The 16,707-nt window shown below is 46.5% G+C and overlaps 1 protein-coding gene across 1 annotated transcript in view; it reads left to right on the top strand.

The window, feature by feature from the left end:
• MAPK4 (mitogen-activated protein kinase 4) overlaps positions 1-16,707 on the top strand; it is a 205,849-nt gene that overhangs the window by 176,500 nt on the left and 12,642 nt on the right. Inside the window, exons 4-5 of the mRNA XM_077463005.1 lie at positions 8,768-8,929; positions 15,142-15,343. Coding sequence (XP_077319131.1) covers positions 8,768-8,929; positions 15,142-15,343 — 364 coding nt within the window. The remainder of the gene's footprint in view (positions 1-8,767; positions 8,930-15,141; positions 15,344-16,707) is intronic.

Below are 16,707 nucleotides of genomic sequence, written 5' to 3'. Positions count from 1 at the left end.
ATGTTGTATCTTATACCAGGCGCACAATAAATCTGCCTGCAGCCAATTTGCAACCTGAACCACGGTATGGAATCTCGCCAGCTTCGCGTAAAACCTCCACCTGAGGTCGTCTTTCCCAAGAGATGGCAAAAACAAGAATGCTATCATTACAAGTTATTGTTGTGACCTTCTAGTGATCATCTTTAAATGTTAAGGCCCTTGAGCTTAGCTAAGGTGTATATAACGACAAAACATTTTGGTGTAGTTTTAGGGTAGGAAACGGTTTACACCCCTTTCAAGTTATTGTTTGCTGACTGTGTCCCACTCAGAAGATTTCATTGATGCCGCGTACACACGACTTCTCGTCGGACTGAACTCCGAAGGACTTTTTGGCGGAGTTCCGACAGAGTTCCGACGAAACGGACTTGCCTACACACGATCACACCAAAGTCCGATCGTTTAGAGCCCGATGACGTACGACGGGACTAGAAAAGGGAAATTCAATAGCCAGTAACCAATAGCTGCCCTTGTGTCGTTTTTGGTCCGTCAGAACAGCACACAGACAAGCGGTTTTCTCGATAAGAACTGGTTCCGGCGGAAAGATTTGAAACATGTTCTATTTCTAGGTCCGTCAGAATTTTTGAAAGAAAAAGTCAGATGAAGCGCACGCACACGATCGGAATGTCCGACAGAATGATTCCATCTGACCTTTTCTGCCGGAAAGTCCGGTCGTGTGTACGCGGCATTACTTCCTGTCCTTGAGACACAATAGCAAACCTCTCCAACGTGAACAGAATTCCCATTTTAGAGTTGTCTGAAGAACATGTGTTTCCATTCCAAGATTTCCCCTCACCTCTTGCTCTATTGACAACTTAAACATTTTTTTAATTGCCTTTGCAGCTTAAAGCGACATTAAAGCTTTATTTTTTTTTAAATAACAAAGATGCTATACTTACCTGCTCCGTGCAATGGATTTGCACAGATCAGCCCTGAACCTCTTCTTCTGGGGTCTCCCCACCCGCATTCCAGGCTCCTCCCCCACACCTAGTGCCTCCATGAAAAACCTTTTTCCACGGGGGAACCCATGCGTGCTCGCTCCCGAGCCCCTCTGTCCATGTCTATTGACATGGAGTGGGTGGCTCAGCCCTGCCCCTATTCTCTCGGCACAGCATGTAATTGACAGCAGTGGGAGCCAATGGCTCCCGCTGCTATCAATCTGCCCAATGAGGAGGGGGACAGTGGTAAGAGACACTGCTCTTGTGCACATTGCTGGATTGGATTGGATCGGGCTCAGGTCAGAAAAAGGGGAGCTGGGGGGGGGTGGAGCCTGCAGCACAGAAGGATATCCTTCCTGTGCAGAACATCAGGTAGTCAGGGGGAATTTTTTTTTTAAAGGGGGTAGGGTAAAGTTCCGCTTTAAGCTTTGATACAAACCTTGAAGCTGATTGGTTTCCCTGTAGAGCTGCACCAGATTTTGCACTCTCCAGTTTTAGCAAATCAACCCTAAATACTTTAATGTAAAAAAAGAGGAGGCTTTAATACTACTTTAACTATAATTTCATAAAGTTAAAGGACAAATGTACTTTAACATGTATAAAAAAAAGTGTTTTTTTTTTGTTCTTATTTTGGATAGAGCAAGGTAGTGTTATCCCTTGTACACACGGTCGGACATTCCGGCGGAAAATGTCAGATCGACCGTGTTGTCAGATAATCCGATCATGTGTGGGCTCCATCAGACTGTTTCCGTCGGAATATCAGACCAACAAAGTTTTAGAGCTGGGCTATAAAATTTTCCGACAACATGATCCGATCGGACTTTGTCCGATTGTGTGTAGAGAATTCTGATTGGACAAAGTGCCACGCATGCTCAGGTCAAATTCCTAGACCAAAGCTATTGGCTACTAGCCTGAACGTAGTCCCGTTGTAACGAAATAACGTCATCACGTTACGAATGATCGGATTTTCCGACAACTTTGTCCGACCGTGTGTATGCAACACCAGTTTTGGACAAAAACCGTCTGACAAAATCTGACGGATTTTGTTGTCGGATTGTCCGACCGTGTGTACAAGGGCTTAGACCTTCTTGTTAGGTTTGTATTGCTGACTATGTCCCCTCTGGGGAGGTACACCCTGCGCTTTGTCCCAGTGACCAATGTCACTGGGACAGAAAGTGAAGGGAAATCCTAAAAATTTTGAGCAAGACGTTCGGGAGAAGCCTCCAATGGGGACACTTGTTAATATGAAAACTCCCTAAGATGGGAATTCTCTTAAAAGAGAAGTACAACCAAAGCTTTTTTGGCTGTACTCAGCTGACATCACAAAGCCGGTCCAGGCTCTGAAAAGATCCTGACCATATGGTGGGGATCCACCCAGAAGCCTGGACTGGCACCTGGTTCAGCCTCTCAGCGATTCGCCGTAAACCTAAGCCCCTCCCGCCCCCCTCCACAGCCCAGCACTCCAGTGAGCACTGGAGGGGGCAGAGTAGAGGGCTGGAGACTGACTGTCCCGGCTCTCTGCTTAGAACAAAGGGGATAACTGAGCGATGAGCAGTGTTTGATCGCTTAATTCTCAGTCCTAGCGTCAGCATGGGGACAGATGCAGCATCGGATCAAGGTTTTTTTTGTTTCAAAGCCCATACTTTTCTTTTAACTTTGGAGACCTTTTTATTTCATTTCCTGTTGTGTTTCCAGCACAGTAAGTGAAGAAAAACTTCCGCAGTGGGGCACAGAATGAAACAACCTGATAGGGCTTTTACTCTTACTTTGAGAAGCTCATCAATTGTTGGCCTCAACAATTAACATGCTCCCCATTGGAATAAATGGGATGGTCGAAGGCATATGTGTATACTTGCTGGGGGACTTTCAGTGAATAGCCTGTGCAGCACCCAGCAGCCCCACAGCAAAGATCTTCTTGGGTAATGGATAGGTAAATGGAGGAATTTCTGTTTTTTTTTTTTTTTCAAACATATATTTAAAAAATGAAAAGCCTATATAAAGTGAATATGGTGCACATACAAATTTGGCCTGTTCTCGGCCTGGTCTGTTTAAAATTCCCATGATATAAAAAATATTTCCAATTTCTTTGATTCATCTCTGGCAGGTTTATACAATTGTTATAGCTTTTTCTCTCTGGTATGCTGGATCATTAAATAAGCCTCAAACACTCGTTCTCCGCTTTCCTAATTGGCGTGCCGCGTGTAGTTTTCCACTGCAGGATAATTAACTCCCCCATGGCTCATTACTGGCTGAAAAGGGATAGCTTCAGCGCAGATGTAGATATTCTTTTCTTGTTCCTCACAGTTCATTGATACAGCTAAGCAAAAAAGTTAACCTTCACATCATATTTGATACACTAACTTTTGTCTGTGATGGCATAACTATACCCCAGGGGCGGACTGACCATTCGGGTACTCGGGCACTGCCCAAGGGCCCCATGCCACTAAGGGGCCCCATCAGGGTTTCCAGCCTCAATAAAACCAGGGATAGTATGTAAAAATCTGTGTTTTTTAAAAAAATCCCAAGATTATAGCTGCCCCGCCTCTCCAGTACCTTTTCAGTGTGTGTGTGTGTATTCTGTGTGTGCATACTGTGTGTGAATATTGTGTGTCTGTGTATACTGTATGTATACTGTGTGTCCCCATAATATCCTATTGCCCGGGGGCCCCATGAATTGTCAGTCCGCCCCTGCTATACCCAACATAAGGGAAAGCTGGGAAAAAATATTCTTGATCTTCTTAAATATAGTCAACTTTCGGGAATCACAATTGGAATGTAATTAAATTACCAAAAATGTTCTGCCTGTAGAATGTAACTTTGTTGTTCTGTGTCACATTGTTTTTTCTTTCTTTAATATATTATTAATTATTATTAATTATTAATTCTAATATTAAAACTTTAACAATTGAGATTAGGTCCACTTTAGTATGGTGGTGGGTGTAAATATGTGCAAACTAAACCTCTTGGGTTTTAATGTGAACTGTTAGACAGGGTAATTCGGTTTGTTGCAGGCTGGCTGGTAAGTGAGCTGGGAATTTTTTAGTTGTTTTTGACATGCATCGTCCTTTTCTGCAAAGGCCAGTTATAGGTTGAGGTGGTTGCACTGTTGGTGAATTGGCAGAGGCGTAGCTTGAAGCTTGTGGGCCCTAATGCAAAAGTTGACCTGCCCCCCCAATGCTTCCAACGTGCATGCAGATACATCCACCGAACACCAAGATACTTAAAGTGGCTTTGAGTTCCCAGAGTTCCTCTTTACATCAGCGGACAGGGATCACCGCTGGAGAATCAGAGGACAGGGATCACCGCTGGAGAATCAGAGGACAGGGATCACCGCTGGAGAATCAGAGGACAGGGATCACCGCTGGAGAATCAGAAGACAGGGATCACCGCTGGAGAATCAGAGGACAGGGATTACCGCTGAAGAATCAGAGGACAGGGACCCCTAGCAAGTCACTTGGCAGAGCTCTTTTCCCATCCCAGCACTGTATACAGCACCACCCCCACTACACACACACTACATAGGGCTGAATTCACATTCATTTACACAGTCTGGCAGTGTGCATTTGGCCTTTATGTTGCCCTTCTGACCTCTGGTCGGAACAGCAGTGTAGTTGCAGTAGACAGTTACACCCTGTGCAGATCATGGCTAACTGGCTGCGTTGTAGAGGAATGTGACTTCAGCCCTGCGGAGGAGGAACAGTATAGAGTGCTGTAATGGGAAAGTAGCTCAGCAGCTGGGCATAGCATGCAGGGTGGAGGGGGTGGTCAGGGTGCTTGGGGGGGGGGGGGGGGCAATTTAGATCTGGGAGGGCAAAGCCATGTGACACAAAATCTGGAGCCTGTGTAACGACATATTCGGCGACCCATCGCAGTTTGCTACGGAGGTGACGTTCCGTCGCTGCCATCTTGCTACACCCCACACTCTTCCACAGTAAGGATACACTAAGCCCCCATACACACGATCGGACATTCCGACCACAAAATCCGTCGGATTTTGTCTGAAACTGGTGTTGCATACACACGGTCGGACAAAGTTGTCGGAAAATCCGATCGTTCGGAACGTGATGACGTTCGTTCGTTACGACGGGACTACGTTCAGGCTAGTAGCCAATAGCTTTGGTCTTGTAATTTGATCTGAGCATGCATGGCACTTTGTCCGATTGAAATTCTCTACAAATGATCGGACAAAGTCCGATCGGATCATGTTGGAAAATTTTATATCCAGCTCTCAAACTTTGTTGGTTGGACATTCCGACGGAAAAAGTCAGATGGAGCCCACAGGCGGTCGGATTATCTGACAACACGGTCCGATCAGACATTTTCCGTTGGAATGTCCGACCGTGTGTACGGGGGGCTAAGAAGGGAGAAAGCGGACATCTTGTTACACCCACCGAAGCTTTGCATTTTACACATATTTATAACAGTAAAGTGAGTTTATATAGTTAAATACACTATTCAGAACTCCGTCTGACTAGTTAGATGTTGAATTTTAAAAGCAGCGGCATCCCTGCTCATCTCACAGAAGTTCGCTTTTAAAATTCAACATCTAACCAGTCAGAGGAGAAAGTCCTGTATTTCACTATATAAACGCAGTTTACTGTTATAAATACGTGTAAAATGCAAAACAGCGGTGGGTGTAACAACATGACCACTTTCCCCCTTCTTAGTGTATCTTTACTGTGGACGAGTGTGGGGTGTAGCAAGATGGCGCTGACGGAACGTCACTTCTGTAGCAAACTGCGATGGGTCGCCGAATATGTCTTTACACCGGCAGCCCTTCAGGCCCCCCAAAGAAGTGTTAAGGGATTTGTTTTAGCCATTTCTGAAAGTTTCTCTGTCAGTGTTGGCAGGTGTTGAGGGAAGGTCACCTCCCGGAGGTGTGTGTCTTTTCTCCAGTTGTTAGGGAAGTGGGGTAAGTAGACATCCCTGGGTGGGGGGGTACAGAGAATCCCAGATGGTGACTAGGAGACACTGAGCAGTGTCATACCTTACCAGTGACATCGGTTCCATCGTGGCTACAGAACGGCACTCTCCTCCTCTTGCCTTGCTGAGCTTGGTTACCATTCCATGTTGCCAGCACACAGCACAGACATTGCCCCATCCTGGGCTGTTTTCACCTCGTGCTCCTCTCCATTCAGGAAATGGCTCACAGCTTCTCCCCAGCCAATGGGAACAGGGGTGTGGACTGTGGAAGACAAAGTAGAAGCTCAGTACTGGAGCGTGGCTGTGGGGCCCTAGGGCAGATCGGAGCTGGATTTTGTGGAGGATATGATAATATGAAAGGCAGGCTGCAGGGGCGATTGTAACCCCTGCAACCCCTTATGCTACGCCCATGTGAATTGGTGAGGGGATGCACTGGATACCTTTACTGTCATTGTGCTATTGCTGGGTGTCCAGTGTGGCCCTATACCTTTAAGGAGGGGTGGGCTCCCTCCAGGCTTACCTACCCTTAATCTAATAATGATGTTATATATGTGCTCCAGCTTCGAGACTGTCAAAATTTATAAAGTTAGGACTGCAGTACACTGGGGTCCTGTGATGTGGCCTCTGCAGCTTACGCATGTATTTGCAAACGTGTGCAAAAGAAACCCCTTGGTTTTAACGTGAGCTGTTACACAGGACAATTCAGTTTGTTGCAGGCTGGCTGGTAAGTGAGCTGGGAATTATTTTATTTTTTTAAATGTCTTGCCCTTCCATGTGCTCCTTGCTGCAAAGGCCAGTTATAGGTTGGGGTGGTTGCCATTTGTTTGTACTATTAATGGTGGGTGTAGTCTTGTACGTTTCTTATCATGTTTGGAACATGACCCTTATTTGGCCCCAGTTCATGTAGAAACCCTCAGAGCATAAAAAAACTGCACAAAAACAAAAAATTCAGAGCAGAGGGCTGACAGTTTAAGGTTTAGCATCCAGATTTGTATTTTTGGGGGGGTTGTTACGAAGTATGGCCCCCTATACTTGGGGACACATGACGATTACACTTACCGTATATACTCGAGTATAAGCCGAGATTTTCAGCCTCTTTTTTGAGGCTGAAAGTGCCCCCCTCGGCTTATACTCGAGTCATCGCTGTCTGCCCGCTCGATCAGCGTGTCGAGCAGACAGACAGCGGCCATTCTGATTCAAAAGCCGCGCCTCCGGCTCCCCCTTCGCCTGTGATAGGCGGAACACTGAATTTCCCAGCAGCCTGTGTTCCGCCTATCACGGACTTCGTATCATCCTCGTACTACGGACGAGGATGATACGACGTCTGTGATAGGCGGAACACAGGCTGCTGGGAAATTCAGTGTTCCGCCTATCACAGGCGAAGGCGGCGGCGCAGCTTTTGAATTTTACAATGGCCGCCGACGAACGAAGAGGGCACGGGACGGAGGCAAGGCACAGGACGGCACGGCACGGGACGGGACGGGACGGGACCGGAGGCAAGGCACGGCGGCGAGGCACGGCGGCGAGGCACGGCGGCGAGGCACGGAGGCAAGGAGGCTCGGCACGGGACGGAGGCTCGGGACAAAGGCTCAGGACACAGGTAGGCTGGACACACACACACACACACACACACACACACACACACACACACACACACACACACGGATACACACACACACACAGGGATGGATGGATGGATGGAGACACACACACACAGGGATGGACGGACACACAGGGATGGACGGACACACAGGGATGGACGGACACACAGGGATGGACGGACACACACACAGGGATGGACAGGCATGTCTTACCCTCGGCTTATACACGAGTCAATAAGTTTGCCAGTTTTTTGGGGGGTAAATTGGGGGCCTCGGCTTATATTCGGGTCGGCCTATACTCGAGTATATACGGTATATAAAATTGTTGAACATCCTAATCCAAAAGCATGCACATTAATATGGATCCCCCCTTCGCAGAGAGGGGGCTCCCACTAGGCAGCTGCCTAGGGTGCACTGCTGCCTAGAGGGCCCAGCCATGGCTGCTGATTTACCTACTAGCCTGGCCTGGGAACACGAGGGGCTGAAGAATTACACCCTACAAAGGGCTGGGTCTCTGAATGACTCTCCAGAGAAAGCAGCAGCCGTGGAGGACATCTATCATGGCTTCTGCAGAGACGGTCAGGAGGAGGTGAGGAGGGTGACACCGAGCAGGCTCCTGGGAGTAGGAAGACAGTTGGGGAGGTGGGCACCATGTCTCAGGATGGAGGAGAAGTTTATACTGCTCCGGTGACTCTACTCTGACAATCAGTGCCCTGTTTTAGGCACCTGCGCCCTAGGCAAGACTAATGCCAGCTCCCCCTTTCCCGGGCCGGGCAGGCAGTATGGGGGGGTGGTGTTAGTCTTGTCTACTAGTGCGCGAAAGAGTCAAGCACTGGCCCTGCCCCTTTCAAACTATAACAGCCTCCACTCTTCTGAAAGGCTTCCAAAGACTTTGGAGTGATTGTGAGAATGTCTGCCCATTCAGCCAAAAGGGGCTAATGCTGGATGAAAAGACCCGACTCACAATCATTGTGCCAGTTCATCACAAAGGTGTTCGGTAGGGCTGAGGTCAGCGCTGTATGCAGGCCCCTTGATTTCCTATACACTAAACTTATCAAGCCATGTCTTTATGGAGAACAGTACAGGGGAACAGTCAATCTGGAACAGAAAACGGTCTTCTCCAAACTTCTTATCACAAGTTTGGGAGATCACAATTGTCTAAAATATCTGACCTCAACTTTGAATGGGTGTACATACTTTTGGTCATATAGTGTAACTGTATTTTCAAACAAAAAGCAACCTCTCCCTGTGTTTCTTTTTTAAATGTAGGAAGCCATGAGCTGGAGCAGATGCAGCTGATCCTGGACACAATCCCTGTGGTCCATGAGCAAGACAAAGAAGAACTTCTTAAAGTTATGCCATCATTTGTTAACACCACCTGGGTAGTGAAGAGACCTCTGAGAAAGCTTCTGCCAGAAATGAACCTGGAAGGTGAGGGCTCGGGTCATTTTGTCTCCATACAATAGAAAAAAACAGTCTCTGCCTCTAAAGTCTAATTTATCAATCACAGATGCTCTAGAAACATTGAAGACCCATATTCCTAAAGGTTTTCCCCATAATATGCTTAATGTTTTCTTGAAACTTGACACTCAACTTCCCAGAGTCTTTGTAAGCTCCATGGCGTTAATAACCTTCTTCCCTCCCTGACATGGCAAGATTCAGGCCGGGTGATTGCTCGTTCAGGCCATAACACTGCATCCTCTTAGCCCTTGTAACATTCTGACGGAAAATGTCCGATCGGACCGTGTTGTCGGATAATCCGACTGTGTGGGCTCCATCGGACTGTTTCCGTCGGAATATCCGACGGACAAAGTTTTAGAGCTGGGCTATAAAACTTTCCGACAACATGATCCGATCGGACTTTGTCCGATTGTGTGTAGAGAATTCCAATCGGACAAAGTGCCACGCATGCTCAGATCAAATTCCTAGACCAAAGCTATTGGCTACTAGCCTGAACGTAGTCCCGTCGTAACGAAATAACGTCATTGCGTTACGTACGATCGGATTTTCCGACAACTTTGTCCGACCGTGTGTATGCAACACAAGTTTCGGACAAAATCCGTTGGATTTTGTTGTCGGAATGTCCAACCGTGTGTACAAGGGCTAAGGCAGTGATTCTCAACCAGGGTTCTGTGGAAACCTAGGGTTCCTCCAGAGGTTGCTAGGGGTTCCTTCAGCATTGGGCAATTTCTGCCTCTCAGATAAGTTCCCACTGACACCATTGCTCTTTTTAATTATCTGTAAGGAGGTAATTCTTCCCAATGACCACAAGTGTAAGGACCATTCTTCCCACTGACCATCACACTAATGTATCATGAGTTGTAGATTTCTAATTTTTAGCAGGGGTTCCCCAAGACCGGAAAACTATTGGAAGGGTTCCTCTGTGTTAAAAAGGTTGAGAAAGGCTGCTCTAAGGAATTAGCGGAGGTTACATGCTCCCCCAGATAAACAGGTGAATTGGATGGCAGAGGAGAATAGAGAAGGTAAATATCACTGGTTGTGGTGGTGCCATATCAATGGGCAAGTTGGCATAGTCTTTTTAAATAGAAACAATTGCCAGGGTTTTGCATGACGGTATGGTATAAGAAGCATCTAAAGACTGTAAAAGTAACATCCAAATGTGCTTGTATCAGTTCTTGAATTATCCACCATTTCCAGTGGCGGATCCTCCTCTGTGCCCTCCAAGGAGCTCCTTGATAGCAGGACAGATCAGGGGCTTTGACTTCAGCTTTAACCTAGACATCCAACAAATTAACGTAAACTGTTCATGGCTTGTGGGATTGCTGGGTTCCCTGAGAGCACAGATGTCGGGAATCGGCAGAAAAGATGGCCAAACCTGTGTAGCTACACTCAGGAAACTGGGACCATATATTATTATTATACAGCATTTACAGTATCTCACAAAAGTGAGTACACCCCTCATATTTTTGTAGATATTTTATTCTATCTTTTCATGTGACAACACTGAAGAAATGACACTTTGCTACAATGTAAAGTAGTGAGTGTACAGCTTGTATAACAGTGTAAATTTGCTGTCCCCTCAAAATAACTCAACACACAGCCATTAATGTCTAAACTGCTGGTAACAAAAGTGAGTACACCCCTAAGTGAAAATGTCCAAATTGGGCCCAAAATGTCAATATTTTGTGTGACCACCATTATTTTCCAGCACTGCCTTAATCCTCTTGGGCATGGAGTTCACCAGAGCTTCACATGTTGCCATTGGAGACCTCTTCCACTCCTCCATGACGACATCACGGAGCTGGTGAACGTTAGAGACCTTGCGCTCCTCCACCTTTCATTTGAGGATGCCCCACAGATGCTCAATAGGGTTTAGGTCTGGAGACATGCTTGGCCAGTCCATCACCTTTACCCCCAGCTTCTTTAATAAGGCAGTGGTCTTCTTAGAGGTGTGTTTGGGTTCGTTATCGTTTGGAATACTGCCCTGCGGCCCAGTCTCTGAAGGGAGGGGATCATGCTCTGCTTCAGTATGTCACAGTATATGTTGGCATTCATGGTTCCCTCAATGAACTGTAGCTCCCCAGTGCCGGTAGCACTTGTGAAGCCCCAGACCATGACACTCCCACCACCATGCTTGACTGTAGACAAGACACACTTGTCTTTGTACTCCTCACCTGGTTGCTGCCACACACGCTTGACACCATCTGAACCATATAAGTTTATCTTGGTCTCATCAGACCACAGGACATGGTTTCAGTAATCCATGTCCTTAGTCTGCTTGTCTTCAGCGAACTGTTTACGGGCTTTCTTGTGCATCATCTTTAGCAGAGGCTTCCTTCTGGGATGACAGCCATGCAGACCAATTTGATGCAGTGTGCGGCGTATGGTCTGAGCACTGACTGGCTGACCCCCCCACCCCTTTAACTTCTGCAGCAATGCTGGCAGCACTCATATGTCTATTTCCCAAAGACAACATCTGGATATGACGCTGAGCACGTGCACTCAACTTCTTTGGTCGATAATGGCGAAGCCTGTTCTGAGTTGAACCTGTCCTGATAAACTGCTTCAGGGTCTTGGCAATCTTCTTAGCCTAGGTCATCTTTATGTAGAGCAGGGGTCTCAAACTGGCGGTCCTCCAGCTGTTGCAAAACTACAAATCCCATGAGGCATTGCAAGGCTGACAGTTACAAGCATGACTCCCAAGGGCAGAGGCATCATGGGACTTGGAGTTCCGCAACAGCTGGAGGGCCACCAGTTTGAGATCCCTGATGTAGAGCAACAATTATTTTTTTCAGATCCTCAGAGAGTTCTTTGCCATAAAGTGCCATGTTGAACTTCCAGTGACCAGAATGTGAGAGTGAGAGCGATAACACTATATTTAACCCACCTGCTCCCTATTCACACCTGAGACCTTGTAACACTAATGAGTCACATGACACTGGGGAGGGAAATGGCTAGTTGGGCTCAATTTGAAAATTTCACTTGAAATGTACTCACTTTTGTTGCCAGTGGTTTAGACATTAAAGAGGAAGTAAACTTCCTCTGCAAACTTTTACCTATAATAAGGCTTACCTATAGGTATTGAACATACAGTATATCCTAAACCTGTACAGTTTAGGAGATGTTACCAGTGCATGTATCACTGGCGAATGCGCTCTGAAGGAACGGCCTATGTGTGCTGTTCCTTTCGTGCCCGTGCCGCGAACGGCGGTTCCTGCGCGCATTTGCAGGAGTGACGTCATTGCGACTCCATCGCTGTGATTGGAGCCCGCGAACCCAGGAGAAGCTCCAGGAAAGATGTCGGCCATGACAGAGGTGTGCAGGGACTGCTGCAACAGCTTTGTTTTAAGGTATTTCATATTGGGCTAGTATTCAATGCATACTAGCTCATTATGCCTTTGTCTCGCAGGTTTTTTTTTGGGGGGGGGGGGGGGCTCAGCGGTTTAGACATTAATGGCTGTGTGTTGAGTTATTTTGAGGGGACAAGAAATTTACACTGATATACAAGCTGTACACTCACTACTTTACGTTGTAGCAAAGTGTTATTTCTACAGTGTTGTCACATGAAAAGATGAAATTAAAATATTTACAAAAATGTGAGGGGTGTACTCACTTTTGTGAGATACTGTATATAGCGCCAACAGTTTGCACAGCTGTTTACAACACAAGGGCAGACAGTACAGTTACATTACAATTCAATACAGGAGTAAGATTTAAAGTAAGTGTATAGGTACCCCCGTAGGAGCTGCTGAGTGTTGTGGTCCAGCTGTCGCCCTGCCCAGCCCGGCATTCATACTTTGTTTTTGTTTGTTTTTATTAAGTGATATTGAACTTGGATGGGGTAAGGGAAGTATGGGATGCCCAGTAGAATTTGTAGAACTTGCTTGGGACAACTATATACACTCCAGTATATACACTTCAGTCTCCACTCCAGCACAACTCATGCTGCAGACTATCGCTCCTCAGATCTTCAGCACTTTGCTTACTTGAGCTTTCAGACACAGCTGGCACAAAGTGGTTAGGCCTGACATTGACTCAGCCAGGCCTTAGCAACTGCCCTTTGCAGGCAGGGACTGCGGGCCCCTATAGTGTAGCAAAAGTAGAAAGTTCCTGGTGCTAGCTGTCCTAACTGAGCCCAGTAACCTATCTTCAGGCCCTGCCAGCTCTCCTGGCTGCAGCTGCCCTTTTCCACTGCCCATGACACCACAGTCCACTCCTCTGGTTCTGCACCCATCCCATACTGCATTATGCCAGTCCTCTCAGGTGTGCCTCCTCAGTTCTCTCAGGTCTGTACATGTTACTCACCAGCCCAGTTGTTCCTCTCCCTGGAGACTTACCCGACAGTGCTCTCTCCTGCTGTCCTCTCTTGCTCCTCCTGTGCCTCCTGTCCCGGACACCTCCACGTATTCTTGGAGGGCCCCTTCCACACCTGAGCCCAGGCCGAAGTTAACCCCCTCCCCCCAGAAAGGCCCCGACAGCCATCTCCAGCTCTTCCACCCGAACGGCTCCTCCCCAGCTGGGCAGACCCTGGGTATTTTAAGGAGACCTGCCCCGTGCCGTTCCAAGTTGGGGATTGGTCAGGGCAGAACACCCCAGGTGGCTTCACCTTCCCTCCATCCTCTATTTCTAGAAAACACTGGAACATTCTATAAAGGAATAAGAGGTCCTAGTGATGCCACCTGTGAGTCACCCAGCACTATACTGAGCCACTCCCAGCCCCAACTCCCACCCAAATTTGCCTACTCTAAACAAAAACTCACTAGCACACTAAAGAGTGCTACATAAGATTTAACAATAGTAAAATAAAAGGCATCCAAACACCAGCAAACATAAAGATATAAGTGAATCAACAACCCAGTGACAAAACACCCAGCCAAAACGATCGAATAACAAACAGAATAACAGAAATCCTAATTATTAAATTAACTATATACAAATGGGGAACACCAGAAAGTAGGGTAAACCTGGAGGTGTAGGGAACATATAGGAAAGGGAGACCAAAACTTGGATAAGGAACAAGGGGCAGTAGAAACAAGTCAGCAGGGTTCAGGGTAAAGATACTAGGCAGAGAGCTTGATCAAAGAACAGGAACAAGATAACGGCTAGCAATATCTGGCAGCAACACAAAACACTGGAGCAAGGTGTATCAGAAGAAGAGGGACTAAATACTCTCCCAGCAGCCAGCATCAGGTGTAGACTGATTACTGGGATCTGCTGGCTGCTGGGAGAGAACCTTCCTTGCTGGGAAGCACAGTGCCACCAGCAAATGATCTAGGTCCTGTCAACAGAAGAGGGTTAATCTAGTATCGAAGGTACTTTTTAACCCTTTGTTATGCCTGATCTTAATCAGAAGTCATAGCTTAACAATTCAGTTGTATCGTTTATAAAACGTCAAGACTTTATTAAAATTTTGGAAGGTGTATTTAGTGGTTAAAACTCCTGCCAGGCTTTTCTTGCTGTCTTTGTCAGTTGAGGAATTTCCCCCCTACTTTCTGGCCTCGAGTCACAGCAGGAAATAAAAGGAAATCTCTTCAAATGAGAGAAAATCTTTTTTAAAGCAGAGTTCCACCCATTTAAAAGTCAGCAGCTACAAAAAGTGTAGCTGCTTACTTTTAATAATCAGACACTCACCTGTCCCACGGTCCAGTGATGTGGGCTCACGAAGCCTCGCTTTTCTCCCCCTCCTCTCCGCAGCGCCGACATTCTAACTGTTGACGCCTGGCTGTGGCTTCACCGGCGCGCTGCGCACTGTGAATGGCCGGGCAATCTTCTGGGACCTGTGACGTGTCCACAGAAGATTGCATGGAGGGAGGGGGGAGAGGTGAACTTCCTTCCAGTGCCACGGCACCAGGGGAGAAAGTGGGAGCTGGGTACCTGTAAAAACTGGGTACCCGCTCCTCCCCCAAAAAAATGACATGCCAAATGTGGCATGCCAGGGGTTCACCAGCACTTACATAGTTACATAATAGGCGAGGTTGAAAAAAGACACAAGTCCATCAAGTCCAACCTATGTGTGTGATTATATGTTTTTTGGTGGAACTCAGCTTTAAGACAGTTGTCACTGGAACGGGTGCATCCAAAACATAGGCTTTAGATATACTTTAAATAAATTTAGATTATGTTTGAAGCAATTACTTTTCTCTATATAGAATTACAGAGTTGTCATTGCTTTTAATCCCCAGCTATCAATTTTTTGGAGAAAATTTTGACCTTCAACCCAATGGACCGCCTAACAGCTGAGGCTGCTCTTCAGCATTCTTATATGGGTCCTTATTCCTGTCCAGAGGATGAGCCCATATCGCTGCATCCCTTCCGGATCGAGGATGAGATTGATGACATCTTACTGATGGAGGCCAGTCAGAGCCAGCTGTCTAACTGGGACAGGTAAGATCTGCACAGTGGTAGATTAAGGCAGCCTTTTTCAACCAGGGTGCCTTCAGATTTCTTCAGGGATGCCATGGCAGAATGCCTAAAAATTGCCCAAAAATTGTACACAAGCCAGTGGGTGGATCAAGCCTTCCTTTTAGTTATACAAAAGCCACAGGTTTTCATTGTTCACTATTACAACCTTATAGCCACCAGCATATTAACAACCAATGATGCCAAGAGAAGAGAAAACCTGGAATACTAGTCAGTATCAGGGTGCAAATGTGCATTTGCTTTGGAAGAATAAATCGCCTCTAATGTTGGGTGTCCTACATGTGTGGATGTTTCTGTGTTATGTAACACTATGGGGGCTATTTACTAAAGGAAAATCCACTTTGCACTGCAAGTGCACTTGGAAGTGCAGTCGCTGTAGATCTGAGGGGGACATGCAAGGAAAATAAAAAACAGCATTTTAGCACATGATTGGATGATAAAATCAGCAGAGCTTCCCCTCATTTCAGATCTACCCCTCAGATTTAGAGCGACTGCACTTCCAAGTGCACGTTCAGTGCAATTTCAAGTGCACTTCACATGCCCACAAGCACTATGGAAACTTCTAGTAAACAGGAATATAAGATATATATTCCTATATCAAATCGGCAGTCAAGCGCTGATTAATCTCACAAACATGAGTGTGCTAAATAAACCTAAAAAAAAAAAAAAATATATGCATCCTTAAAAAAAAATTTAAACAGTGGGATTAAAATTCCAAAAAACATTTGGAATTTTTTTTTTTTTAACTCGCCTCTAAATGCCTGTTGCTAGGGGGTCCCTCGTAGTCTGCCTCCTCCGGTGCCTGGGCTGGTGACATCACTTCCCCTCAGCGCAGGAAGGGCTCAGCTCTGCCCCCTACTTCCTGTCAGTCGTCTGGGACACGTGACAGGTCCCAGATGACTGCGCGGCCAATCACGACATGCGGCGCCACTCGTGGCCCACAGTTGCAATGCCGGCGCCACCGAGCGGAGGGGTGGATGAGCAGGGCTTCGTTCTCCTGCATCGCTGGACCCTGGAACAGGTAAGTTTACGATTATTAACCACTTAAGCCCCGGACCAATTTGCAGCCAAAGGACCAAGCCCCTTTTTGCGATTCGGCACTGTGCTGCTTTAACTGACAATTGCGCGGTCGTGCGACGTGGCTCCCAAACAAAATTGACGTCCTTTTTTTCCCACAAATAGAGCTTTCTTTTGGTGGTATTTGATCACCTTTGCAGTTTTTATTTTTTGCGCTATAAACAAAAATAGAGCGACAATTTTGAAAAAAAATGCAATTTTTTTTACTTTTTGCTATAATAAATATCCCCAAAAAATATATAACAAAACAT

Source organism: Lithobates pipiens, unplaced genomic scaffold (assembly GCF_037356315.1).
Source record: "Lithobates pipiens isolate NorthernLeopardFrog02 unplaced genomic scaffold, aLitPip1_a1.2 Scaffold_3, whole genome shotgun sequence".
In the NCBI taxonomy this organism is placed as follows: Eukaryota; Metazoa; Chordata; class Amphibia; order Anura; family Ranidae; genus Lithobates; species Lithobates pipiens.
Note: the sequence above shows the minus strand (reverse complement) of the source record. Positions and strands in the feature narration are given on the sequence as shown.